Genomic DNA, 27,080 nt, shown 5'->3' on the forward strand with positions numbered 1-27,080 from the left:
TCTCTCTCTCTCTCTCTCTCTCTCTCTCTCTCTCTCTCTCTCTCTCCCCCCTTTCTCCCTCCCTCCCTCCCCCTCTGTCTTTCCTTCCTTCCTTATCTCTCCCTCTCCCTCTTCAGTAACACGGCCTAGCATCACAGTTCGTGTGAGCAGCAGCCGCCGCCGCCCCCGCTGCTGTGGCCGCTGCCGCCGCCGCCGCCGCCGAGGCCGCCGCTCCCGCCGCCGCTGCCCCCGCCGCCGTGGCCGCCGCCGCCTCTGCCGCCTCTGCCGCTGCCTCTGCCGCCGCAGCCGCCGCCGCCTCTCCCGAGTCAGGTGACGGAGCCGGACTGGGAGGAGCCGGGAGCGCGTTGGGCCCGGAGCTCTGACACACGTACCATTCGCTCAGGTTCGCCGCCCGCGACGAGGCGCCTGGCTCAGCGGGGGCTGCAGCCGAGCCGGGGGGGTCCCGGCCGGAGTCCGAGGAGGGTGACACCAGGGAAGGGGTGGAGGAGTCGTAACCCGAGCTCGGAGGAGGAGACTTGCAATGCACTTTCATGTGTTTCCTCAAGGAGCTGGGGTGCGTGTAGGATTTGTCGCAGCCTCTCACTTTGCAGTTGTACGGCTTGTCGCTGGTGTGCACGTGAGAGTGTTTCTTCCTGTCGCTGCTGTTCGCGAATCGTCTGTCACAGCCTTCAAATTCACATTTGAATGGTTTTTCTCCTGAAAGAATGCAATTAACGATTACATACATTAGTTAGGGGGTGGGTTGGGAGCCTTCCTCCATCTCTGTCTCTGTCTCTTTGCAAAACAAAAAACAAAAGATACTCCCAAAAGGGGGGGGGGGGGGGAGAGAAAAAAAAAAAAAACCCTCCCACATGGCCCGGGGCTTTTAAACCCCCCCCCTCCCCCCCCCCCTGGAACCACCGCACAACCCCTGATAAAAAGAGATCTATTTAACCCCCCCCCCCCCCCCCAATCTACTGTTTGGGAATTGGGAGCTTGGGAGAGGGTGATAGAGAGAGAAGGTGACTCCATCTTAGTTTAATTTTCATCGTCTAAAATCCCAATGGATCCATCTTCACCCCGCCCCACCCCCCTTGAGTTTCCAAAAATCCTTTCTCCTGAAGGGAGACCACTTTACACCGTGAAAAAATATTGGCAGTTGAAAGAGAATCAACCCAATTTAAAGTTGTCCTTAGACCTAAACGCCTTCTTCCTCCTGCCCAAATTGTTTTCTAAAGTGGGTTTTGTGCAAATGACAAAGCAGTCAGATAATTTAAAGACCAACTGCAGTTGTACACTGCGTGTAAACAATGTGTATTCTGTCTTCGGGGAAAGGTATTTTGAACTCCTCAGTGGGCAATGATTCACTTCAGAGGTTGTTTTCACACGAAATTCATTTTTACCCCTCTCTCGTCTACCCCCTGAGGGAAAACATTTAGCAGCATTCTTCAAATCTTTCCTAAATAATCCTCTATCTCTCTGTACTGGAATACATGTAATAATATTTTATTATATGGGTTACAACGGCCTCCCGAAGATATTAACATGTGCTATTTAGTTTTATCGTCAATGGAGTGTTTAAAGGACAGATTGGTCTCCACTAACCGCTGAAGGCAAGATCTTAAATGCCATAACTCCTAAGCAGAGGTGAAAGGGCCAGCCCTGCCTGTTGTCAGAGTTAGAGCCAAGGCCTTGCAATGAATTAATTTCACTTCCATGGATGGGGAGGGAATTCTATTAGGGCCAAGGTTGCCCCCCAAACTATCACAATCAGGCCAGGGCCCCACCTTCATAGAGGCACAAATAGAAATCCTATGTTCTGGAGAATTAGCAAGGGATTTTCTCAGCTTGGATGCATAGATGTGCCCAGGAACCAATAGAAAGTGAACATACAAGACCTGTAGGACCTATTGGTAAAATAATGTGCCAAATAAGGATCCGTTGTGTATTGCTTTATTTCTACCCCACCCCAAAAAAGTGTTTCCTTATCTCTTGCCGGGGAATAGAAAAATATAGAAACATCAGACCTTGCCTAGTCTCACGCTCAATGCTGCCAAGTCAAGTAAGATATGTGACTGAACCTTCTAAAATATAGCTGGGTATATGGTGCCAGAGGTTATTGTACTGCATATAGAGACTGTATGCTATCAAAGAAGGCCAACCCTCATTCTTTAACCCCTCCTCCCCCACCTCATCAGAAAGCCAATCCCAGGGGAAAAAAAAAATATGTGCCCATGAAATGATCTAGATTTGGTGCTGATGTAAACAAAGCCTTACCCAACAAGATAGAGGACTTAAAGTGTATGAGTTTCTATCTGTCTGTCTGCCTATCTATCTATCTATCTATCTATCTATCTATCTATCTATCTATCTATCTATCTATCTATCTACCTATCTATCTATCTATCTATCTATCTATCTATCTATCTATCTATCTATCTATCTATCTATCTACCTGCCTATCCATCCATCTGTATAAATGCAGAATTGATCTAGGCCTATACACTTGCTTCACATGAAAATGAATGCCCTTTGAAGAATACCAGCCCTGGACAATTCTTCCCCCTGAAATTTACTTTGTAAATGTCCCCCTCCCCCGCAAATGGTGCCTTTCATTTTTCATTTATCACACAACAAACCCTCTTTTTAGAGAGAAAAGAAAAAGATGGCAGAATAAATCAGTGTCATCACTGTCAACGTGTTCTCCCTTTCTCTCCCTCTCCCATTCTGGTCTAATTGGTATGGATGACCAAAAAACACTTTGCCTTTCCTTTTCTTTAAAAAAAAAAATCATTTAGAAAAATGACGCAATCAAGGTCCTGAAAAGGAAGAAAGAGCTTCACTGAGAAAATAGGGAAATTCTAAAGGCTATATTTTCTCCCACCAGAATAAAAAAAAAAATCTTATGACTGCCTAATTAGAGTTTCACATAAAGAACAGTGATTTGACCTGCGGTCGTGGAGCCAAGTCAACAATGAAGGAAGGATACCAGGGCAGTAGTACAAGCAAGTGGTAAGTTAGAAGGCCCTTGGGAAAGAGGACGGGTAAAGCCAGTGCCTGAGCCCGGGGAGTTACGTGGCAGGTAAGGAAGACAGGCCCAGCTGAGTTGCTGCGGCTTGTTCTTTCTCTGGAGCTTCAAGCCCTCGGCCTCAATGGCTGTGGCTCCTTCTTTGGACCTCACAACCAGTCTGCCACTCCTAGTATAGCAGTCCTGGCCTCGGCCTCAGCTGGGATCGGCGGTCCAGGAAGCGTCTCTGTCCGGTTCACTATCTCCAAGTCGGCCCGGGAGCCGAGCAAGCAAGTGAGCACCGAGTGTTGTCTAGGGGAGCAGCTCTGGCCTGCGGAGAGGAAATGCCGGGCGTGGATCCTTAAAGCCTGGTTTTTGAAGAGCTCAGCTGCACGCCGGTTTGGGGATCCTACTCCTTCAGACTCTGCTGGAGCTCCACAAATGTCCTGGGTCGAGCAGGCAGGCCCGGGAAGCGGAGCCAGCCCGTCCCCCTTTGGGGTTTAAGGGACCCGCCTCCCGCTAAAAGCTGCCGGGCCAAGTTAGGCAGTCTGGGGCGGCCCCCTTGCAACCGCCATTTTATAGCACACTTGTAGCTGGGCACAAGTATTTAGGGAGAAATTCCACTTGGTCGGTTTTATTTTTCCTGCTCTACGGGGCTCCACCTCGAGATTTTTACGTTTGGCTACACGAACAGGGGGAGGGAGGAGAGACCCTGTAGGAGGGAAGGTTAGGGGCCTGAGTTTCAGGAAGCAAGATTAGCGCCTGAGAAAACGAAAGCTACAGCTCCGAGCAGGGCTAAGGTTCCCCTTGTTTCTCTTCCTTTCCCGGATTTCCCTATTGTTCTTGCTACATCTTCCTAAGCTCCACAAGGTAAAAGCAAACCCCTCAGTGTTGGCTGGGTTAAAGTGCTTTAAATTAGATCCCTAATTTTAAGAAAGAAATTTTTCGAATCTCAGGAAATCACTCCTTTTCACTACTTCCCCGGACTGTAGGAAATGAAACATCATTAATATTTGAAAAGGCAATTATTTTCCTGTTGAATCTAGAACTGTCTTCATGAATAATTTGTAGCGAGTTCTATTGCAATTTCAGAAACATTTTGTTTTTTGACAACTTAGGGTGTTTAATAGAAACGCGGGAACAGGCAAGGCCCTGTAGGATTTTTACACGGCGCGATAATTAATCACAATGGAAGCTGAAAGTAAAAAGTGGATACTTAGAAAATTGTGGTTAACAAACCCGAACCTGAGCTCACTGCGACGCCCTGAACTTGCTTCTTTGCTGTAGGTCAATTTCACTAAGAATTTAACCATTTTCTGCTTCAGAGACTTCAAACAGTGGGCCGGTAAAGAGCAGTAAAAGTTTGTTTACTTAAGGAACACGCTGTCATTAAGGATGAGTTGCCCTGTTAATGACTCTTTCTACCTGCTCAGAGTTGACAAGAAGGTCGCAGAGGTGTTATTCTTACCACTTAGAGCATAGGTATTTCGTTTTAACTCCTGAATCAAAATAACACTGCAGGCGTTGTGGTAGCTCTAGGGACAGCGTAGACACTGAAAAGATCTGAGTTGAGACTCTAAAATAACTAGCCCCAAAAGATGCTAGCTTCATTTAAGCGAAGGAGTCAAGAACATGCTAAGTTTGGCCAGAGTAAGGGAAAGGGGGCGACGGGGAGAATGGACAGATGTTCTATGTAGTATTTTTCATGTCTATACCTCTGAGTAGGTTCAACGCAAGAGACCTACCCTGGGAAGAAGGGGGAAGCTTGAACTGAAATTGTTCTTCGAAGAAGTAAGCGATGTGCATAGCTAATAAGACTTCCGATAGGGAGACTTTAAGTTACTCTATAAAACAGAGGTGATGATGGAGTAGGGGTAGATAAGAAAATAGAAAAGAGGGGGGAAGAGAACAACTATGTTAGATTTCTTTCTCTCATCTCCCTCCCCTTTTCTCTCCCCCTCCCTCCTGTTTCCTCCCTCTAATCCCCCCTCCCCTGAAAAATGGAGGAGGGGAGGTTACTGATACTCGAACAGAAAAAACTTAACAGCTAAAGAGACTACAAATACCGGCTGCTAAACTAATTAATATAACTTCACAGGCTGTTCCGGGAAGTGTGAAAACTTTCTCCTTGCAATTTCATTAATTATAGATGCTTCTGGCCGGAGGAGTTAAAGCTTTGCAGGATCTTCCATCCAGCGACTTTCCTCTCTGTTAACTAGAACTAACAGATGTGTTTGACACATGTCCCCATTTCACTTAACAGTTCTGTAAATGACTTTTCAAGCAGATAGGCCCAATTGTTCCTAGTTTCTGGATAGAGGTGAGGATTCACAAAATGCGTGGGGTCTGTTGCCTCTGCAAGTCTAAAAAGGTACGACTTCGAAATCCAGATACGTATGGTTCTGCAAAGTCGCCCTAACAAAATTTTCATTGCTGAACCCCAGAGCAGGCAGCGATGAGAAAGAATAACCAATTTAAAGGCAGGAAGAGTTCAGCCACAGGAGTCAAGAGCGCCTGGAAAAAGTTAGAGGCCCATTGTTCACTCTTCGCTTGGGAGCTCGCCACACAGATTTGATTTTTAAAACGCCTTCATACACTCTAAAATATTTAAATCGTGTGAACACAGAACTCATACAAAGGGACACACACGTATTCGTTCCCCACCCTTACCCTAACCCATAACAGAAACATTGTAGCTACGAAATCAGCCTCCAAAACTTGAATGAATCTAAAAATAGAAAAATTGAATTAATATTTTATGGACTTTGGCACATGGGAAAACAAAAATACAAAAGTTGAATTCTAAGGAAACCAAACACTGAGGGTACACAAAATACACCGCTTGCTTGTATCATAGTTGCTGAACAAGATAGAGAGCGATGAATACTGACCTGTGTGAGTTCTTTTGTGTATTTTGAGATTTTCTGATCTAGCAAACACTTTCCCACACCCCGGGAAAGGACAGGGGAAGGGCTTTTCCCCCGTGTGCACTCGGATGTGATTTACAAGTTTGTATTTGGCTTTGAAAGGTTTCCCCTCTCTCGGACACTCTTCCCAGAAGCAGATGTGATTGGACTGCTCCGGGCCGCCAACGTGCTCCACCGTGACATGAGTTACCAACTCGTGCATGGTGCTGAAAGTTTTGTTGCAAAGTCTTTTGGGCGATTGCTCCACCTCGATCCACTTACAGATGAGCTCCTGCTTGATGGGCTGCCGCATATAGCGAAAGAAGGCTCCGGGGCCGTGGTGGGGAGCTAGGTTCACGTTCAGGTTCATGCCCCCGTAGTTATGCAGAGAAGCTGCAGCGAAAGAATCTGTCCTGGAGGAGGGCACTTGACTGAAATGCTCGGACCTGGCGTACATGTCTCCAGGTAGCCCCAGTCTTATCTGTCCGTTCAGATGGCCACCTGGGGAGGCCTGGGAAAGCGGCTCATGGAGTCCAGAGAAAAGAGAGTGATGCCCAGCTTCGGGGTGGTGGTGGCCATGGTGTCCAGAATAGCTACCTGTTGTTGAGACAAACATTCCGTGGTGAGAATTGGGAGCAGGGGGCTGCTCACTTAGCCCTGGCATCATGGGGGTTGGCAGATCTCTGCGTATTAAGAAGTCCCTACCTGCTGTAAGCGCCTGAGCGGGTTGGGAGACAGGGTAAGGGATAGCTGTTGAAGGCACTGGGCCAAACGCTCCGGTTGGACTACCGACCACCTCAGCGTGGCCTCCTGCCATAGAATGAGGAGGTGGAGGAGGAGGAGGAGGAGGAGAAGGATGGTGGTGGTGGTGGTGGTGATGATGATGATGATGATGATGATGATGTTGGTGTCGGTGATGGGGATGAGGATGATGGGCAGGGCTGAGTTTGAGGGCCGAGGGATGATGGTGCCCCATGTGTTCGGCTCGAAATGGACTCGGCCCTAGGCGGGATTCAGCAGCGTACTCCCCAGGGTGCGAGGGAGCCATTGAGTAGGGGTGACCGGCGAACCCCGGGAAGCCTGTGACGCTCTGTGGGGGATGGTGGTGATGATGGTGGTGATGGTGGTGATGAGCCCCTGCCAAGTGAACTAATCTCAGCGCCGGGTTCCGTTTGGAGAGTGCAGCTGGTTCCATCACTGGGCTCCCCAAAGCCTCCACACTCATGGCTTCTAACGCTACAGTCACCTGACAGCGGGGAGGAGGAAAAGAAAAAAAAACTTTTGCAAAGTTTTTTTTTCAAGTTTTGGCTTTTTTTTTTTTTTCTTTTTAATGCCTACGTGGAATCCCATACGCTTGAGAGGCAGCAGCAGGACGCAGGGAGATACTGAATAGAGATTCATGGACACGGCTGCAGCCCAGAGAGCTAAACAATTACCCCACCCTCTGATTGGCCGGCGCCGGATGATTGACGTCATTGATGACAGGTCCTGCTGGAGACTGAAAGGCTTTAAGCTGGAAGGGGAAACACACACACACACACACACACACACACACACTCATTTACACTGCACATGCGCCATGACTGGGGTACCAATTCTTTTCTGTCTCTTCCCCCCCTCCCCTTCTCAAACAGTTTTAGAGTATTCTTTAAAAACAAAAAAACAAACACAAAATCCCACCATTTTGAACCATGCCTGGTATTTTCATTAAGAACGTTAAAAAAAAAAAACTGTTTGACAGATTCAGAGTTGCTCCCATGTCCCCTGAGTAAGCCGAGGTCTTGAACCACTGGAGGAGCAGAGGTTGACCACGGAGCTAAAACAGCCCTGCCGCTGCTACAGCTGCGGCGGGAAGACCTAAGCAAACTCAGGTTGCTGCTGGGAGCTCCTTCAACCCTTCTCTCAGCTTGGGGAATTGGGATAGGCTTAGAGATAGCCATAATCCAGCTGAAGTCAGGCAGCAGCTGGAGAGTAGGCTGGGCACATCCTTCGCCTTGGAAATCCCTCTACTTAACTTGGTTATCTAAGTATCTAGTTTCTCTCTCTCTCTCTCTCTCTCTCTCTCTCTCTCTCTCTCTCTCTCTCTCTCTCTCTCTCTCTCTCTCTCTCTCTCTCTCTGTCCCTCCCTCCCCGTTCTGTTTGTCTAAGTATTTCTGTTTTTGTGTCTGTCTCCTCCTCTTTCTCTTCCTCAGTCCCTCCCACCTCCCCACTAAGATCTGCTTTCTCTACTCCCCAGGCAGAAGGCCCGATAAATAAACAAGGAACATCAGTATTCCAGCCTGGCCCCGGGTCGACTGGGGCCCAGGGTCATCTACTTTCGATTTTGTGGCAGGCTAGAGAAGGTTAGTGTCTACCCGTAGATAGGACAATACCCAGAGGTCTTTGTGACACAAAGTAGCGGCAAGGAAAGCTTTTCCTAGAGCTTGATTGAAAATAGCCACCTAAACCCTGCTCCCTTTCCAACTCCAGTTACTTCCCCTACATCCCTTCCCTAAAAATAACAATAAACCCACAAAAAATTTCAAAACATACAAAACTAAAGAAACAGACAAAAATAAGCCTCCAGAGAAGAAAGAGATGACCCCCAAGCTTTCTTTCCCATCCTGCTCCTCCCCCACTTCGTCAGTGAGAAATGCTGGCAGCCTAGAACCTTTACTCGCAAGAGAGCTACAAGGTGGGCTCCTTGTCTGCGGATCCCCAGGCTAGCTCCAGAAACGTTCGCCTCAAAAGCCAGAATTTTTGTCTTTTTTTTTTTAAATCGTGTTCATTTTCATTTCCAGAAGCTGCCCGGGTCCCATCCATTAAAAGTGTCTGACTCCACAGTCTGTTGCAAGGGAAGGGAGGGGGCTCTCTAGAGCAGGGACAAGCTGGGCTCCCCAGCTATGAAGACAGAACTCCCCTGGGAAGCCAGAGCTGGTTAAGTTTCTTCACTGACACTTGTTGACTACAAGCCTAACTTCCCTATGCCCCCTTTCCCCCCCCCCCCCACCCCGCTGCTGGTGGGGCTTGCTTGCTTCCCCCGCCCCTTCTTTTTCTCTTCCTTCTTTCTTCCTTCCTTCCACAAGATCACATTGCCAAGTGTGACTACCACAGGGCTTGCGGTCGGATGAAGGGTGGCGGGCCACGACTTTGCTTCTTCTGTGACTAGAGATCAGGGATTTCAGCGAGGAGATATCCTCCCCATTCTGTGCAGTTAAGTGGCGAAAAGCTACTGGTGCGTGAAAGTAGCCGATGAGAAACCCGTTAGGTTAAGAGGGAGCTGAGTGTTGAGCAAGCAATGAGGTAATTTCCTTTGTCTGCTTTTACCGGATGGTGCAGTCTTCAATGCCTTCCGATTTAAAGGGGCAAGTACGGAAACCAGCATCCACCACTAACTAGCTTTAGGACAGTCTGCAGCAGGCAAGGAAGGGGGCCCAGAGACTGACTGAGCGACTGTGTGTGCTTGCTCGGCTCTGGCTGGCTTACAACAGTTCTTCCCCAAGTGCAGAAGTGCTTACTTCAGTTTCCAAAAGGAGGTTGGTGATTGGAGAAAGAGAAAAAAAAAAAAAGACATTCTCCCATTTGACACGAAAAAAAAACTATTTTCTTGGGGGGGAGGATGGGGAACGCGAGAAGAGGTAGGAAAAAAAAATTGAATATATAGTGAGCCCTCCTCACACTGATGACAATTATATGCTTCCTGCTCAGTCAATTCCTTTGTTGTTTTTTTAATATCCAAATCATTGAATGCATTTTTAATGCAAAAGGAGATTCTTACTAACTTCCTTCAAATAACTTATTGTTCACTTTTTCTCAGGACACTCTGTACGATGCAATTCAGCGCAGGGATTGTTAACTCTTAGGAGAATTTCGCTTGGCTTTAACAAGCCGGAAGCATTCCACTGTTAGGGCCCCCAAGAGTTTAGCAAATCTAACTACACTACCAATTGATGTTGAGTTTTTAAAGTATGGGAGACTATTGGACAACTCAGGACTTCTCCATTATAGTTCCCCCATTAAAGAAAGCATTTGCAGTGAGTGTCTTACCATATGGAATTTTAAGGGTAGTTGTTATGATCTGTTCTCCCCTTTGCCCCCACCCTTACTTTCTTCAACTTCCTCATCAGGAGCAAACCTGAATCTGGAGGAGCTTGTTTTTTTGTTTTTTTTTTCCTAGACCGACTTTCAGATGTTGGAGAATGTTTCCAAAAGAATGAGCCATCCTTTGCCATGTTTGAAGTTTGTCATTCTAGGCTTCAGCAAGCAGTTTAAAAGTCTCTTCCTTCACAAATTTATGTTTAGTGATTCATTTCCAAGGTTGTACAGAGATTTCCTTGATTCAAATATAAGCAATTACTCAGCTGTTACTCAAAAATAAACAGAGACAATACAGTGGAGCCTTGTGTCCTTGGAGCCAAGTGTTTTCCTTCTAACCTTTCAACCTGATATACTACTTTGCCTAGTGAAAGTCCTACCTTAAAGGGGGGAAATATCCAACATGGTTGGTCAATTAAAAGTTTATTCACAAGCAGGTCTTGGACTTGTAAAGAAGATTGTTTAGGGGTTTTTTCATACACTAAGGGCATCTTCAATTTTAGTTTTGGTTTAATGAGCCATTTAATTATTCAATATGTCTATCAGTGCATATACAATATGGATGCATGCTATACATATATACAACATCTTTTTACATGGATACAATAGTGTATGCGTGCAAGGTGTATTGAAATCCACATATATGTATGTTCAAAGTGCATTTGTGCTTAGTTTTGAGGGAAACCCTGGGAGACTTGTGTAACTGCAGAGTCAGTGAATAGATACATCTCTATATAAGAGGGGTTCTCCCTGTCAATTAAATGTGCATGCACTATAATTGTACCCTTTGGAAAACTTGGAACATCTGCTCACCTGAGTATGTGAGTAACAAGAGAGGTCTACTTATTTGTCCCAGAAAAAATGACTGAAAAGGGGTAAGGGATTCGATATAGCTCATCTCCAGCTATGTTCTTTCTTAGAATGCTTTAAAACTGGAATATATCTTTGACTGTTTCTTCTTGAGTGACCAATAGCTATCCTGTGGACTTTTTTCAAATTTCCCTAATCTTGGCAGGAAAGTTGGAATCACGTTTTATGAGTTAAAAGTCATCGTGGAAAACTCCGAAAATAGTTACCAGAAATTTGTCTGATATACAAAGAAGAAATATTACCACTCCCAATATTTTCACCCCTTCAGATTTATTCAAAGATTGACAGGGAAAACCCCTCTTGAACAATGATGTTGAGCAGTTAAGTCCTATTGTCTCTATGCAGTTAGACAAGAGTTTGGATGGGTTACCTCTGAACTAAGAGTAAAAGGCCTTTTGCCCATCTCAGTACCTTGAAATGAGGGGTTGAGTGCAGAGTGAATTCAGATACTACGTAAGGAGCTGGGCAACAGTAGGTAGGTATTCAAGTAACTTCTTCTGCTAGGTTATTACAGAGACTGTCAAGGTCAAAGGAAAGTGGGGGGAGGGGGACTTACTTTACAATAACAAGCAAACAGGTAGATGGCCTTTATCTGCTCTTTCAAAAAAAAATACAACGAAATAGTTGTAGCAAAAGCATACACACAACTAAGCAAAAGGTAAGTCTGGCTGCAAAATGGAACAGTTCATTTTCCTATTTGATTTCAAGAGGAAATTAGTTCTAGAAAGGCCTTTAGAGGGTCTACACTATAGTGGTGTGTATTGGTGTTTGAGTGTATGCATAATTTTTATACAGGCTGGGACAACTTAAATCCACAGAAAGCAATTTCTTTTAGATAAATAAATACTCAGAAATCTAATGGAATGCAAAACCTTGGAAGTCAGTCCTATATGCCAAATAATAAATTCTCCTCTCTCTGTCTCTCTGTAATTCACTCTTTGTGTCTCTGTCTCTTATCTCTGTCTATCTGTCTGTCCAACAGTGCAAACATAGAACTACCTCTCAGGGAATTTTTAAAACATAGAAGTGGATAGAACATTCAGTGAAGCTAGTTTCCATCAGTTTTTCTGATCTCTTTAGTTCAAAATTGTTCCCCTGCACTGTATTGCCCCAGTGAATGAATTTATGCATTCGGTATACTTGAAACTTTTTAGAATACTAGAAGTATGGAATTCAGAGTTGGAAAGGACCTAAGCTGTGAGTAACATATTACCCAATGTGAATCTAGTCTTTATATTTTAGAATACTTGCATACATAAATTTTAAAAACAGCTGTTTACATCTTTGAAATTATGCTATATTTTAAAAATGACTTCTAATTTTCTTGAAGCTCAGTAGCAAGCCTCAGAAACCACAAGTCATCTCTGGCTTCACAAAGATCCATCTAGATTTACTGTTAATTATGGAACAGGTTATTCAATACAAAGTACAATTTCCTTCCTGGTTATTGAAATAAAGATTTTTTATTTCTCTCTGAAATTAAGTTTCTGTTCCAATTAAGAATGTAGCACAAGATTTTGCTCAGTAGTCAAAAGTCTGTGGAAGAACATTGATTTGTACTCCAAAGTATGCAATGTATTGTGGAATCTCAGGACTAAATGAAGAACAAAAAAATAGAAAGTATTCTTCCTCTACCCTGCAAAAGGCTGGTCTGTAATAACCATTAAAAGAATAGATGTGGTAGAAAAAGCTGTGCTAGTGGTATTTCATTCTCTAAGATATCTTGTTTATGAAAACTATATGAGAGTGTTATGAAAGAATGAGAAATGTGTTACAAGATTGCCCAAGAAAGGAAATGAAGCTCATTCAGCTTCAGCACAACTATCCTTAACTAGAGAAGCATACAAAGCAATATTTCCTTTATTCTCTTTGAACTACTAAATATAAGGAAAGGACAGTGGACATTTCACTCCAGTGATTGTCCATTTGTTCTGAAAGAATATTCCTTAGGAACATTACAGTAGCTGTGGAAATCATAAGGAACTGGTGGTGTGTTTCATATTTTAGAAACTACCTTGCCTTGAAGCAAACACGAAACTACATCTTTTTTTTTTTTTTAATGGTATATAGAATTAAAGTCTTCAGGATTATGGTTGTCCTGCCTGAGCAGATGTCAGTGACTAACTACTTAGACAAGGCATGGTGGAAACTTGGTCTTCACCACATTGTGGAAGGCTGGTATCCCTGGTAAAGATGAGACATATCATGTCTACCCCATCAACAAGATCAAAGTCTTCTTCTTTAATAGGATCCAATACATGTCAAACCTCATTCCAATCAAATCGTCCGTAAATGAATTCAAGATGAATATGTCATAGAATAATGTGACAGTGGCATCACAGAAGGTCAGGGGTGGTTGTTCCAACGAGAGAGTCGTCAAATATTAATTCTAGAGCGTCGGAACGAGTCATCTTTGAACAGGATTTACCAGGCTTTGGTGGGGCGGGATGGCCCTGATTTGGGTCTATGCAAGTAAATGAAAATATAAAACTGAAAAAATTGACTCATTTAACCTAACAATTGAACAAACCTCTATCGTTCGTGCGTTCCTACCCTTCCCACACACAAACCCAAAACTCAACGTAAAAAAAAAAAATGAAAATAAAAAAAAATAAAGCAAGCAACTTCATCGAACACTCATAGGACACTTAGGGGGTGGGGGGAGAGGGAGAGAAAAAACTTACTTGATTCTTTGAGGGCGTTTCTGTAAAGTCGTAATCTTTTCCTCATTACCAAGGAAGTCTTGTATCTCATTTTCTGACTTTGACCCTGTTTGGGGAGAAAGGGTGGGGGAGGGGAGGAAGTAACCAGTAAAAAAGAGTGAGTATGCTGGGAAAGTCTTCCCCGAGCCTTTGTCTGGAAGACTCCTGAAGCCTAGACAAGTGGGAGTGAAGGATGATACTTAGAGTGGACGGCGTCTGCTTCCTTCTTTGGCCATTTCCAAGCATGAAGGCCAAGATGGAGACTGAACCGAACTGCCCACTTTTATAGCGTAATGAAGTTTCTGTGCGTGATTTCGGCAGGGGTGGTGGGATGCTCGCGGGGGTGGTAGTAATAGTAATAGGAAAGGCAAATTATTAGTCAGACTGTTCAGAAATTTGCACCATGACTCTTCATTGCGCTGTTTTTACATTCACTTTCTAGTAGTTTACACAACTGAAACTTCGAGAATCTGAAATTATGCCTTGAGGTCCCCCCCCCCAAGTCTATGGTTTTCATAAAATTTGACCAGGACAGCCTATACACCGTGGTCTAGGTACTTAAGAGGTTGAGAAAGGGGAGTTCAGGCAAATGTTCGAGCTGAGTAGAAACTTGATTTTCTAACAATGATCTAATAAGGTGTTCTAATGGATTCTATGACCGTGTGCCTGTATGTATGTGTTTACACACATGCATGCACATATACATGTTATTGCCACTTGGGACAATGGTCTCCCTCCACTTCTCCACTTAAAATTACAAGTTTACATCCATCAAATGGTCTGATTAGAATTACTGAATTATTTGGAGCTGGCAGTGCTCACTTTCTGCTTTGCTGCCAGAAACACAAGTTAAATACAGTGTATTATACATTCATTAGATCCACCTGTCTCCAATGAGAGCCACCTTACCTTACTCCTCATCACCTACTTTTTAGCCCTGAGTTCTGGAAAGAGGTGATCAAGAAGTCTAGTTAGCCAAGTCCAACCCTTCCTTCTCCAGAAGGAGAGGAGGAAGGCAACCGCCAGAATTACAGCTCTCTTCCCTAAGGCAAACAGAATGAATCACCCTCAGCTCCCTCTAGACAAACACTACAATCCTTTAAATGAAGGAAGTTTGCCTGCCTCAGACACTCCAGCAGGCAGAACAAACCCTTGTTTAACTTGTTGAACCTGAGGCCAAAGGAGATCCTGGCTCAAAGGCCCTCCAATTTCCTATAATCAGGGAGTCCTCAGCCTCCTTCTTTGGCCATTTCCAATCCTTCCGAGGCCTTTCATTTTTCCTCTGGCATCTATTATCTTGAGAATGGCAGAGAGAAATGTAGGGAACGCCAGATTTACCTGTTTATAAGTGATTTGGGGCAATATTTTTTTCTCTAAAATACATTTACCCCTTTCAAAGTTATTTGTTACTATTATTAATAATACAAATAGCAATCACAAAAATACTAATAATAAGCAAAGACTCTGAGATACATTTTGTACAGAAGGCTTTGCTGACGCTTTTATACCAAAGGTAGTTAAGTAAAATTTATTTTATTTTATAGCATTTGAGGTATTGCTGGGCAGATGCTAAATGCAGTATAGGTCAAAGGAGGCCAAGATGACTTCCAGTCCAGAACAAGGTGCCTAGAGACCACCTTTTCTCTTTTCAAATCCACAGCAACAATGTAAGCAAATATTATTTGAAACCTGATTCTCCAGCAGTGACCCCTTTCTTAACAGCATCTGCATTCGTACACACACCAATGCCAAAGGGCAAGGCATCTGGGAGAAACTTTCAGGTTTCTTTGAGAAACAGATTTCCCCTTCATACCAGTAGGCTAATCCATTCTCTCTGAGACAGAGAAAGTTGTGGCTATTTCCCCTGAGGCCTTCCCTTCCTGGCCTCTCCCTTGGTCCCACTTCCTCCATACCCAAATGCTGGGGTATGGAAGGGTTTTTAGGGGGATCTATCCAAGGGTCACCAGTAGGTGCCAGATGCCCCTTTGATGAATTGCTGTTTCTGTCCTATATAAAGCAGAATAATTCAATTTACTCAACCCTAAATCTAATCCTGAAGTCACCTGCAAAAGTTGGGGTGGCAAGAAATGAGAATTTGATTTTCCCTAGGATGTTTATGCTTGTTTGTTTGCTTGTTTTTCAGAAAAGAAAATGAAGGCAGTGATACGGATTGAATGATCATATGGAAAAAGGGGTGGAGAGTGGGAGGAAGTCAATCCAAGAGCAAGGAAACTCTTTTCTTTGGAGCCGTTTCTCAAGTTAACCAGGAAAGACACACCAACATACACTTACACACACCGACACACACTTACACACATCACCACCACACGGAGCAGTATGCTCTCTCCCCTACATGTGAGGTTGGACCTAGGTCAGAGGTCAAACTCTAGGCTACTTCCAAAATCGGTCACTTCAAAGGCTTTAGACTTCAACACTTCTCCAAATTGATTAATTACATTTGCTGCAATCACTCAAGAAAATAAGTGCCTATCTCCACCAATCTAGCCCAGGCGGGTACAGCTGCTGGTGCCCCAAATCTAAGACTCCTTTCTTGGGACAGAATGGGCATAGGGCTCCAATCTTACTGTCTTTAAACCTTTTCCCTTTCCTAGGCTCCCCTCCTTCCCATCTCCCAAACGCGAGGCATTCCCAGGGAAAATAGAGAGGAAAAGAGGAGTCAGAGAAGACATTTGTGACCAAAATTGACTTTACGCTCTTTTCCCTACAAGAACTGGCAAGGGGGGAGGGGTGGTCTTAAAAAAAAAAAACCGCTCCTGTTTCTTTAGTGTAAATGTCCCTCTCGTGTGCACCATTCCCGGAGGCTGAACTCCCTCCCCCACTCCGAAATCCCTCCCCAGGTGGGCTCAGTCCAGGAGACCGCTAGTTGGCCCCGGAACTGGAAGGGAAGCGCCGACCGCTAGCCAGCAGAGGTGCTCGCTGGCTCAGGACAAGCAAGTCTTTTTTCCCCCCAAAGGCCAGAATTTAACCCTTCTTTAGCCTACACGAAAACAAAGATTGTGTCTTACGAAAAATCTCGGGATCTGGGAGATTCTCTAATAACCACTTAGGGAACTGAGGGGTTGAGGGAAATGACCCCATTCTGAAAGGGAACTGGGGTTCGGAGGGGGACAAGTTCTCCGACCTCGAACTAATGCAGCCTAGGGGCACGGCTGAGCTGCTCCGAGCTGCAAAAGGTGTTTGTTAGTGACTGACTTTTACACTACTCTGACCTTCCAAACACACACACACACACACACACACACACACACACACACACACACACACACACACACACACACTTCCCAACCTTCCCTTCTGTTCGACCGGAATTTCAGCTCAATTGGTTCCAGAGAAGCCCCCAAGACTCTGGGATAGAAATCCTTTTCACCCTTTCCAAAACCTTTCCTTTCAGGTCGTGGCAACTTGGAGACTTCCTAACAAAGCCACTACTACTTCGCTTGCTCGGTGGCCTCACTTGTCTCTTCACCGTCACTGTTCCGCTACCCCATCAGTCGCCTTAGGGCAGAGCAAGTCAGCTGCCGCAGCCGAGGGCTGCCCGGAAGGGAAGAGAGCCCATTCCTTGGCCCTCGAAAGAAAAAAGCGAGAGTGCTCCTAACCGCCTGCTCCCGCAGGAGTAAAAGCTATGCTTGGCCCCGGAACCTGGAAGTCTCCAGCTTGACCCAGGAGCCAAGAGTCTTGGGGAAAGGAGCCAGAAAGCTGGGGAGCACCGCTTCCTTGTTCGGGATAGGAACGGAGAATCCCTGGCACCCTGATCCGAGCTGGGCTGGTGAAGCTTATTTCCTTTGACCTGGGACTAGGTAATTCTAGTCTCTTTCCCCTCGCCCTCACCCTCCACAAGCCCCAACTAAGCATGGTGACGGAGAAAAAAAAAATCTTTCGTCTCTTTCTCTGGGGATCTCACTCTCCAGTCTAGGTCTTCTAGAATAGAAGGCTGACAATGCCCCCCCCCCCCCCCCCCCCCCCCCCCCCCCACCCCCCTCCCCCCCACCCCACACCCCCCCCCCCCCCCCCCCCCCCCAACTCCCCCCCCCCCAATAGCTCTCACACCATCACCTCCATCCCAGACAGGTCTCTTCCCCTTTCCTCACCCTGTGTCCCCAAGCCAATTTACTATGTGGGGAAGGGAGGGTGTGGAAAAAAAAAATGTCCTGGTTTCTGTGAGAACCAAATTCTCCCTCCCATTCCTTTACCCCCGCCCCCTGGGGAGGGAGAATTAAACCAGAAAGTTGCCCATTTCAAAAAGTACCATTCTGCCTTTCCCTTATCTCAAAGGGTATTGGACTCTTTACGCCTAGTTAAGTAAAAAAAAAAAAAAAAGTAGGGGGAAGGGGGGTGCTGCGGTTCTTTTCGGGGGTGGGGAGGGGTGGCGAAGCCTCTTCCCCAAAGGGGCCCATTTTGTTTTCCGGGGGGGGGGGGGGGGGGGGGGGGGGAATTGGGTGCCAGTCCCCTTCTTCCAGTCTGCCTCCCTGTCGCACGCACTTACCCCACTCCACCTGTTGAGAATCCCTCATTTCTGCACATCTTTTCGAGGTGGACGACGGGGAAAAAGAACCCTGCTAACCACGTCTTTTGTGGTTCCAGCGAGGCGGTCATCCTTCATTTCTTCTTTTCGGGCTTTCTGGAAGCAGTTAGGGAATGTATGATGGAGCAGAAATGAGCCGTCAGGATGATATTTTAATGGCTTATATGTCACGTTGGTGCATGTGGCTTTGAACTGGAGCCGCTCTCGTTTCCTGCAGAGAGCGCCGCAAATCCCACTTGATAACTTCTACAACCCACAACTTTTTCCCCCCACATTCACTCTTACCCTGTATATTTTGACGCGCTTGCTAAAAATACCCTCTTGTTAACCTTGCCATTAGGTTTTTGCAATGACTGGCCAAGATGAGGTTCTCTCTTCTTTTTCATAAAAAGATCCCCCCCCCTCCCTCTACCCCCCCCCCCCCCCCCCCCCCCCCTTTCCCCCCCCACCCCCCTTTAAAGGCAAGGACATTCGGATTCGATTTTTGTCCTAGCTATTTCCTGAATCATTTCCCTAGAGAAAGGACCCAGGTTGGAGGGACAATTCTTTCTGAAGTCTTTTTACATCTGGGGTGGAATGTTTTCTAACTTGCACTTGAAACAGGAAAAAACTCTACGTGGTTGCTATATATAGCATATATATTCTATATATGCTATATATAGACATATGCTCTTGTATATATGTATATATACACATATATACATATACATACATATGTGTATATGTAAATATAAATTATATATATTCACAACAAAGTCCTACAGAGACACCAGTTCTCCCCTCCTCTCACCACCATGCCCTATTTTGGTCAGTGGGTGTGTGTTTCTATCTGGAAGTGACAATGGATTGCAGAGATGTAGACTTGTTGCTATAGACATTACATTTGAATTCTGGAGCTGCTATTTCAGCCTCACCACATGGGCCAACTTGCCATCAGGTAATCTCAGACGATATTGAGCCGTCCTGTCTACAAAAACCCTGAGCTGAACCGTGATTTCACGGGGAAACCTGAGAAAGACTTTCTAAATAACTCGCTAAGCCAAACCCCTAGAATCGCAATTTGAAATTAAAATATATATATATAATAATCAAAGGAAATACGAATCGGATATTGGCGGAGGCTTACCATTGATTTCGCAGTCCTTAAAGGCAGGCGTGCAAATCACACATATTTTCATTTTCTTCTTTGTACCTGCAAGGGAGGCTTTTCTAGCAGGCTCCCTTTGAAAGGATGAGTTAAAGTTTCTTTGTTTCGAAATGCGAGTTTAGGGCTCAGATTCCGCTGCAAAAGAGCCAAATGAAGTACAACACAAAGGCTAAATAGAAGGATTCCGACTCCTGGCTATTTGTGTTTTCGTTACTAGAAAATAATTAGACCTAATGAATATGCAGACGACTTTGTAAATAAACTATGTTATATTTAAGAAAAAATATAGAAAGATATCTGCAGAAGAATGCGGTCTTATTTAATGCTTAGTATTTTTCGAATGTACGAATGTTTCTGAGTTTAATTGACTGAGTCACAAAGATTTTTCTGCTTTTAAGTACCATACTTATACCTTTCAACAATCATTTTTAATATATAGTCAATGGCTCTTTGTAGCAAGAACAAAAAGAAACTATCCGCAGTTTTTCAATAGACTTTGAGCTGGGGAAAGACAGGTTAATCGAGGGCTGTATCTAGAAAACAACCAAGTGTTGTATGTTTGCACTGAATCCAAATGTCTGCATTTTCCTAACTAAATCAAAGGGAGTGTTATTTCTTTTTCTGCTCACTCATCTGAAGGTAAGTAAATTTTCTCTGGCGATCAAAAGCCTGCTCAGCAACAAAGACACCGCCTGCTTTTTCCACCGTCCTGGTGTGGCGAGTTGAGGAATTTCAATAACTGTGACAAGGGTGACTGATTTGTGAACTAGAAAAGGTTTGAATGTCAGAAAATTTACATTGGTCCTATCTATCGAGGATTTTAAATAAAAAAAAAGTATTCGGAGATCATTGGAAAGCTTTATACAGCCTAAAGGAACAATGAAGCTTTGGAAAATTTACAGTTTTACCTGAATGAATGAGACCCAGCTTCAAAAGGGGGTGGGGGTGGGAGTGGCGACCGAGGGAGATAGAGAAAAAGGGGGAAAAAAAGGAGAAAACAAAACAAGAATAGAAAAGAGAAAAGAAAAATAACCACAACTTTTTAAAAGACCATAAAAAAAACCTAGAAAGTTAAGAGCTCTCACCCACCTGCGTTCTGATGGGAGCAGGATGTGTGATTTATTTCACAAAACTGAAGGAATGAGTCAGTCAGTTACCCCCGAGAAATCACATCTCTTGTAAAGAGAAAGTGAAGTGAACATGTGCTCTTGAGAACTTAAATTATAAACAAGGAGGGGAACAAGGCAAAGGGAAAGAAAAAAAAAACTTCAAAAGGAGCAAATAACAAAAGGCTCTTTAGCTAGTCTTAAAGAAAAAGAGAAAGGAAGGAAGAAAAGAAAGTTGCTGAATCTGGGCATTCTGGAAGTGCCTTAGCAATGTTTACCATCATACTCCCCATCATCACATCATCATCATCATTACCCTGATCATGAAATAATCATCAAGGAGCAGGTTTCGAGAAAAGAAAAGAAAAAAGAGTGTGTGTGTGAGAGAGAAGAGGGCAAGGAAGAAAGGGATCCGTGCAAAGATTTCTTTTCTTTTCTTTCTTTTTTTTTCCGTGAGAAGAGGGGGGAAAAATTTGGCTAAAAAAAAAAAAAGTTGCTACTCCTGGAAGCCGTGTTTGTCAAAAGGGGATGTCAAGCTCTTTACAATACCTGGGATTGATGAGCCGGGTGGGCCAATCAGAGGAGAGCTGGAGCTTTGCGCGCCCTTAGTTGGAGAGGCGGCAGGGGAAGGGGGGAGCGCAGCGGAGCCAATCCGCGCCCACGTTGCTCCGCACGTGACTCCTCCCCCTTCTCCCATTCATCAAGGGGGGGACGGTGTCGTCTTTTCAATTCATTTATCTGCAGGAATGATTGCCGCTATCAGTCTCGCGCTCACCGCCCGGCTGAGGAGGTGAAAGTTTCTCCCCAGGAAGATAAACCGCAAAAGACAATATTGTGCATGATTTGCGCCTTTTTTTTTTCCAAAAAGAAAAAAAAAAAAAAAAGGGAGAGAAAGAGAGACAGAGAAAGAGTCGGGGAGAGAGAGGGGGAGAGAGAGAGAAACAGAGAAAGGGAAAGAGGGGAGAGAAGAGTGGTGGGAAGCTCAGGAGAGAGAAATATCTCTTCCACTTACATTCCTATATGCAAAAAATACGGGAGCAAGTTTTTTGGGGGGCTGCTGAGCTCCATGCTTTTTTGCAGGCAGCCTTGACTTGGGCCTCCCGCGCCGGAGACTAACCCGAAAGAAAGTCTAACTCAGCGGCGGCGGCGGCGGAGGAGGCAGAGGAGGAGGAGGAAGAGGAGGAGGAGGAGGAAGCTGCAGCTTGGGCTGAGGCTTCGGGGGCTTCTTTTGGGGGGGGTGGGGTGGGGCAGGGTGCCGATTTTTTTCTGGTTCGTTTTTATTTTTATTTATTCCTTTTATTTTATTTTTTAAAATTTCCCGTGCTTCTTCACTGTGACCGCGGCAAGTTGACATCCGTCTCCTGCTTTGCTCTATTCAGCTCTGCTCTATTTTCGTGGCTATTTTTTTGGGAGGGGGGGTGGGGGGGGTCAGAGGGTGGTGAAGGAGATTTTGGTTTTTCTCAAGCCGCGTCTGGCTATTGCTGTTTGACTTTCCGAGGTGTTGCCCCCCCCTTCCTCCTCCTCTTCCTCCTCCTTTTTTTTTTCCTTACGAGGTGAGGGTGGGGGGGCGAGGGAGGCTGGGGCTGGCCGAGGGCGAAGATGCTTCTGGACGCCGGACCCCAGTATCCCGCCATCGGGGTGACTACTTTCGGAACGTCTCGCCACCACTCCGCAGGCGATGTGACGGACAGAGAGGTGGGCTTGGGCATCAACCCCTTCGCCGACGGCATGGGAGCCTTTAAAATTAACCCCAGCACCCACGAGCTGGCCTCGGCCGGCCAGACTGCCTTCACCTCGCAGGCTCCTGGCTACGCGGCCGCGGCCGCCCTGGGCCACCACCACCATCCGACCCATGTCAGCTCCTACTCGAGTGCCGCTTTCAACTCGACCCGGGACTTTCTGTTCCGCAACCGGGGCTTCGGCGAGGCGGCGGCCAGCGCACAGCACAGCCTTTTCGCCTCGGCTGCGGCGGGCGGCTTTGCCGGGCCCCACGGGCACACCGACGCCGCGGGCCACCTTCTCTTCCCGGGGCTGCACGAGCAGGCGGCCGGCCACGCTTCGCCCAATGTGGTGAACGGGCAGATGCGCTTGGGCTTCTCCGGGGACATGTACGGGCGGCCTGATCAGTACGGCCAGGTTACCAGCCCGCGCTCGGAGCACTACGCTTCCACCCAGCTACACGGCTACGGGCACATGAACATGAACATGGCTGCCCACCACGGGGCGGGGGCCTTTTTTCGCTACATGAGGCAGCCCATCAAACAGGAACTCATCTGTAAGTGGATTGAGCCCGAGCAGTTGTCCAACCCCAAAAAGTCCTGCAACAAAACTTTCAGCACCATGCACGAGTTGGTAACTCATGTCACGGTGGAGCACGTTGGCGGCCCGGAGCAGTCCAATCACATCTGCTTCTGGGAAGAGTGTCCGAGAGAGGGGAAACCTTTCAAAGCCAAATACAAACTTGTAAACCACATCCGAGTCCACACGGGGGAAAAGCCCTTCCCTTGTCCCTTTCCTGGCTGCGGGAAAGTGTTTGCCCGATCAGAGAATTTAAAGATTCACAAAAGAACTCACACAGGTACAGTAACACAACCCCCAAGAACAGAATAGCCCCGTTTGGTCGAGATGTTCGGGAGGGCCGTGCAGGGAGTAAGGCTCCGGCCAAGTTCCTGACACTCAGGCACCTAAGACTGTTTGGGGATATGTGTGCGTGTGCGTGTGCGTGTGTGTGCGTGTATGAGTGTGGGGGGGGGGGAGGTAGGAAAGGAGTTACTAAGAGACCAGGAAAGATTTTTTTTTTTAAAGGAAGGGATCGGGGAAATCGAAAATACAACTAAAATAGAGCAGCTAGTGTGGCTCGATGCCCTCCTCTCTTCCCAGTCTGGATGCATTCGAGAGGACCGGTAGAAAAAGGTGCTTCAAAGAGAAAATACAATTTAAAAATAGTTTCTGGGATCACACCCTCCAAAATGTTTATTTCTTCAAAGGAAGGATTTGCCAGAGGAAGCTAATGAAATTGGGGAGGAGAGAGGCTGCCGAAAAAAATGAGTCAAAGAAGAAAGAAATTAGCAGAGTCTTAGATTTTTGAGAAATATTTGCAGTCTTATACATATTTAAAAATACCGTTTCCTCTCGGATCCCTTCAGAAACTAGGCTCTGGATTCAGTTAAAACCTTGAATGAATGTGTATCTTATAAAATGGTTTGGGAGAGATGTTAATGGGCCCTGAATTGAACATGCCTGTCATTTCTAATAACCCATGGGCCAGGGGAAAGAGAACAGTTAAACTCTTAAAACCACTGATCAGTTCTAGGGCAGGTGCTACTGGGCCATCCTTTTTTTCTTCAGCCTGTACTTAGAGTAGTGGGATTCAGGTTATTGGATTATCCTTTACTCCAACCTTGGCTGAGATCGACTCTTGTCAACTTTGCACCCGAAGCCTCTAAGTGCAGGAATCACAGAAACGTTTCCTGATATTACATTATAAAATATGTGTTCTGGGCGCGTGGAGGGGTGGGAGGTTGGGGGGGAGGGGAAAGAGGGTAAGGGGAGGGGAGTAAAACATCACGAGAACCAGCCATAAAAGCAGAAAATTAGATAATAAGGTCCATACAGAAACCTAGAACACCTTCTATATCTCCCAGAACCTAACGAGCAGCCGAAGATTCCAGAATGAAACTGGGGGCTTTCAAAATAAATAAATAAAGATAACAATTAAAGAAATCCTGAAAATGAAATACTTTTCTATAAGAGGGCCACAGAGGGACTGAGATTAAATGATGGAAGAAAACAGTAGGAAAAGCAAAACAGCAAAATAATAATGATCATATACAAACTAACATCAGAAAAAAAAATTAAGTTGCAAAGTTACCATGCTTGATAATTTATTTTTATTTTAAAAAATATTTTATAAATCAGATGCAGTCTTTCTAATCGAACCTTTCCCCTCCCCCTTATACTAGGTGAAAAACCATTTAAGTGTGAATTCGAAGGCTGTGACAGGCGATTTGCAAATAGCAGCGACCGCAAAAAGCACATGCATGTGCATACTTCTGATAAACCTTATCTCTGCAAAATGTGTGATAAGTCCTACACCCATCCGAGCTCACTCAGAAAACACATGAAGGTAATAGCTGCACTCTCGTACTCCCGGGATAGCGGGGGCTCTTTCCCCTGTGTTCTCTTTTGTCACTGTGGACGAGTCTTCAGATCTTCGATTTAGCTAGAGAAGACGGAAACACCAAAGAATTGTTCCATTTAGAGGTCTGGGGCATTGTGGATGGGAACGTGAAAGGCAAAATGGGTCGGGTGTGTTGTAGTTTTGTTTTTTGTTTTTTATGTTTGATTTTGGAGGCGGGAGGGAAGTAAATAGATATTTCTTAATCGTGGAACTGTCTAGATTATATAGATATTTAAGTTGGAAACCTTTTTGCCACTAAGATAGTTGCACTTCCAGGGCTCATTCCAAGTTGACTGTTTTCCTGGATTGTTCATTCAAATGGCCAAGCTCTGTAGCTAAACGGAGAAGCCTCGGAATTTTCCTTTCAATCCAAACCCCTCAGGTCCTCTTTCTTTTGTTTGTCCCTGGACCGTAATTACCTTCCTATCCAGTCAGCCTAGGGATCAGATCCTAGCAAATACCCTCAGCCCAACTAGAAGCCTGCTTCGAGGATCTCGGTTCTCCACGAGCCTAGATACCCTTCCCTACTTATTACCGACTGGGAGATCTGGGGAACCAACTTACAGGAGGGAAAAGAGGGGGAGCATGAAGGAGAGGAGAGAACAGTGCTCCCTCTCAGTCTCCTAGTTAATGAGGCCATTATTATTACTTTCTTATATCCTTAAAAACAATGCTTTATTTCTGTAGGTCCACGAATCCTCTTCCCAGGGATCGCAGCCTTCTCCAGCCGCCAGTTCAGGTTATGAATCTTCTACTCCACCCACCATCGTGTCTCCTTCCACTGAAAACCAGACCACGAGCTCCCTTTCTCCATCTTCTTCAGCAGTCCACCACACGTCTGGCCACAGCACGCTCTCGTCGAATTTTAACGAATGGTACGTTTAAAATCAAAACAGAAAAAAATACAAAAACAAAACCCTATTTAAAAGACTCCACAAAAATTAACGAACACTGCAAATACAGAACCCCCCCCACACACACAAGCCCCTATAATCTTAATTTTTTTTTAAAGCTGCCAGTAGACCCAGAAGCTCTTACAATGAAGAATCAAACATTTTTGTTTTTTACATTTAATTGTGTTTCTGGGCAATAGCTTGGTAGATAAGGAGTAGGAGAAAGCAGGAGAGGAGGTTTCCTGACCAAATGTCAACTCTGTAGGGCTGATGATTCCGGGTCTGAATTTGATGGGGCTTTTAGGACATCAGCCTTTTTTCTTCTGTAAATACAGAATTATTAGCATAAAATGTACTGTTTGATTTTGTAAATAGTTATATCACAGCTGAAGAGGGAGGGGGGATCTGTGGAATTGTGGTCTTTGCATTTATGTGGGGGGGGGGGGGGATGGGTATGTGGGGAGGGTGGGGAGGGGGGGGGGGGGGGGGGGGGAGGGGGTGGCCAGGATGTGGAGGGGGAGGGGGGTGGGGAGGCAGAAATTCAACTATTTGTACTGAATGGCAAGAATGTTCTAGTAAATGTGTACCACAATGTGAATTCCTTTGTATGATTACAGTCTAAACGTCAATCTAACAGAATATTATTGATATTAATGTGCTTTTTTTGTATAAAGTGCAAACATTTCGTCCCAAAGTCCAGTCTAAGTAGTGCAGTAAAATGTTGTTACAGTCCTGTCAAGAATTCGTATAGTACAAGCCTGGATCTCTCTTCGTGTCAAACTGTTACATTTGTTTATGTAAAGTGATATTAAAAAAAAAGATATAAACTATATCTGTCCATTGCTTTTGGCAAATACAACAACATAATGTATATACTTCCTAATTTCCATATTTATCCGCATGTAAAGGGCCGGTTATACATGTTACAGATATTCAATATTTATGGATAGAAGAACTCGTATGTAAAATTTAGTTTACAGAATTGTTTGGTAACATTTCGTACCTTATTAAAGATTCTTAAATCTCATTGACCGTGGTAGGACTTTCTTGTTCCCCCAACCAACCTGCTGCAACTTGAACTCTTTTAGTATCAGCCTCGAAAACTGTATTTTTTTTCCCCTAAACTGCTCTCCCTTCAGTCACTAGGAAGGCAGCGACGGTGCTTTCTATATAAATGTCATCCAGGAAAGAGTCCCTGCTGGCACGAGGATAGTGTGTAATTAGTATTTATATCAAAATTTATGAAACAAATTTTCGGCCGCAGTATAATTTAAATGACCTTTGCAGACATAGAATAACAACCATAAAAATAGCAGAAATAGATTGCATATGCTACATAAATATTAATGTGGATGAATTGTGGAAGCCGAGAAGCTTTTCCATACCATCCCCACTACAAATGAACTCGCAGGCTAACGTTACACTGCCCCCAAATTAAATTAATTCGGGTAAAACATATCAGGAGATTTACAATATCATATTTTAAGTTGCTGTTTTTAAATGAAAACGTTTATGGCCATAACTAATTTACATGATGTAGATTCATGGTTTTCCATGGGCCCTTCTTTGTGCAGAAGTGAATGTCCATAAAGACATTTTGCTTCGATCCCTTAAAACGTGATGTTAATTTAAATTAATTACTTCCTATGATATGTTATTATTACTATAATTTT

General features: G+C 45.0%; 3 protein-coding genes across 3 annotated transcripts; 1 reads left to right on the plus strand and 2 right to left on the minus strand.

The window, feature by feature from the left end:
- Window positions 1–112: 112 nt before the first annotated feature.
- LOC138174401 (zinc finger protein ZIC 4-like) lies at window positions 113–18,241 on the minus strand. Its single transcript, XM_069104714.1, has 3 exons — window positions 18,043–18,241; window positions 13,521–13,605; window positions 113–696 (listed from the first exon to the last, which is right to left on the minus strand). Exons 2-3 carry the CDS (start codon window positions 13,588–13,590, stop codon window positions 113–115), a joined length of 654 nt encoding a protein of 217 aa, XP_068960815.1. The 5' UTR covers window positions 13,591–13,605; window positions 18,043–18,241.
- On the minus strand, window positions 5,730–7,973 carry LOC138174400 (zinc finger protein ZIC 4-like). Its single transcript, XM_069104713.1, has one exon. It carries the CDS (start codon window positions 7,115–7,117, stop codon window positions 5,789–5,791), a length of 1,329 nt encoding a protein of 442 aa, XP_068960814.1. The 5' UTR covers window positions 7,118–7,973; the 3' UTR covers window positions 5,730–5,788.
- A 3,616-nt stretch (window positions 18,242–21,857) lies between the features above and the next one.
- On the plus strand, window positions 21,858–25,801 carry ZIC1 (Zic family member 1). The gene is made up of 3 exons (XM_069104712.1): window positions 21,858–22,912; window positions 24,297–24,460; window positions 25,202–25,801. The coding sequence occupies exons 1-3, from the start codon at window positions 21,934–21,936 to the stop codon at window positions 25,397–25,399; spliced, it is 1,341 nt and encodes a 446-aa protein (XP_068960813.1). The 5' UTR covers window positions 21,858–21,933; the 3' UTR covers window positions 25,400–25,801.
- The last annotated feature ends 1,279 nt before the right edge of the window (window positions 25,802–27,080 follow it).

The sequence above is a fragment of the Petaurus breviceps genome, unplaced genomic scaffold (genome assembly GCF_028583685.1).
Source record: "Petaurus breviceps papuanus isolate PSGF00001 unplaced genomic scaffold, PetGlider_PUasm1.0 688, whole genome shotgun sequence".
Lineage (NCBI taxonomy): Eukaryota > Metazoa > Chordata > Mammalia > Diprotodontia > Petauridae > Petaurus > Petaurus breviceps.

Bases quoted from the DNA above. Each gene is read 5' to 3' on its own strand.
- LOC138174400 (XM_069104713.1), bottom strand. From the start codon at position 7,117: ATGAGTGTGGAGGCTTTGGGGAGCCCAGTGATGGAACCAGCTGCACTC.
- LOC138174401 (XM_069104714.1), bottom strand. From the start codon at position 13,590: ATGAGATACAAGACTTCCTTGGTAATGAGGAAAAGATTACGACTTTAC. The intron at 697-13,520 runs GTAAGTTTTTTC...GCATTCTTTCAG, and splicing joins AAACGCCCTCAAAGAATCAA to GAGAAAAACCATTCAAATGT.
- ZIC1 (XM_069104712.1), top strand. From the start codon at position 21,934: ATGCTTCTGGACGCCGGACCCCAGTATCCCGCCATCGGGGTGACTACT. The intron at 22,913-24,296 runs GTACAGTAACAC...CCCTTATACTAG, and splicing joins TCACAAAAGAACTCACACAG to GTGAAAAACCATTTAAGTGT. The intron at 24,461-25,201 runs GTAATAGCTGCA...TTATTTCTGTAG, and splicing joins CACTCAGAAAACACATGAAG to GTCCACGAATCCTCTTCCCA.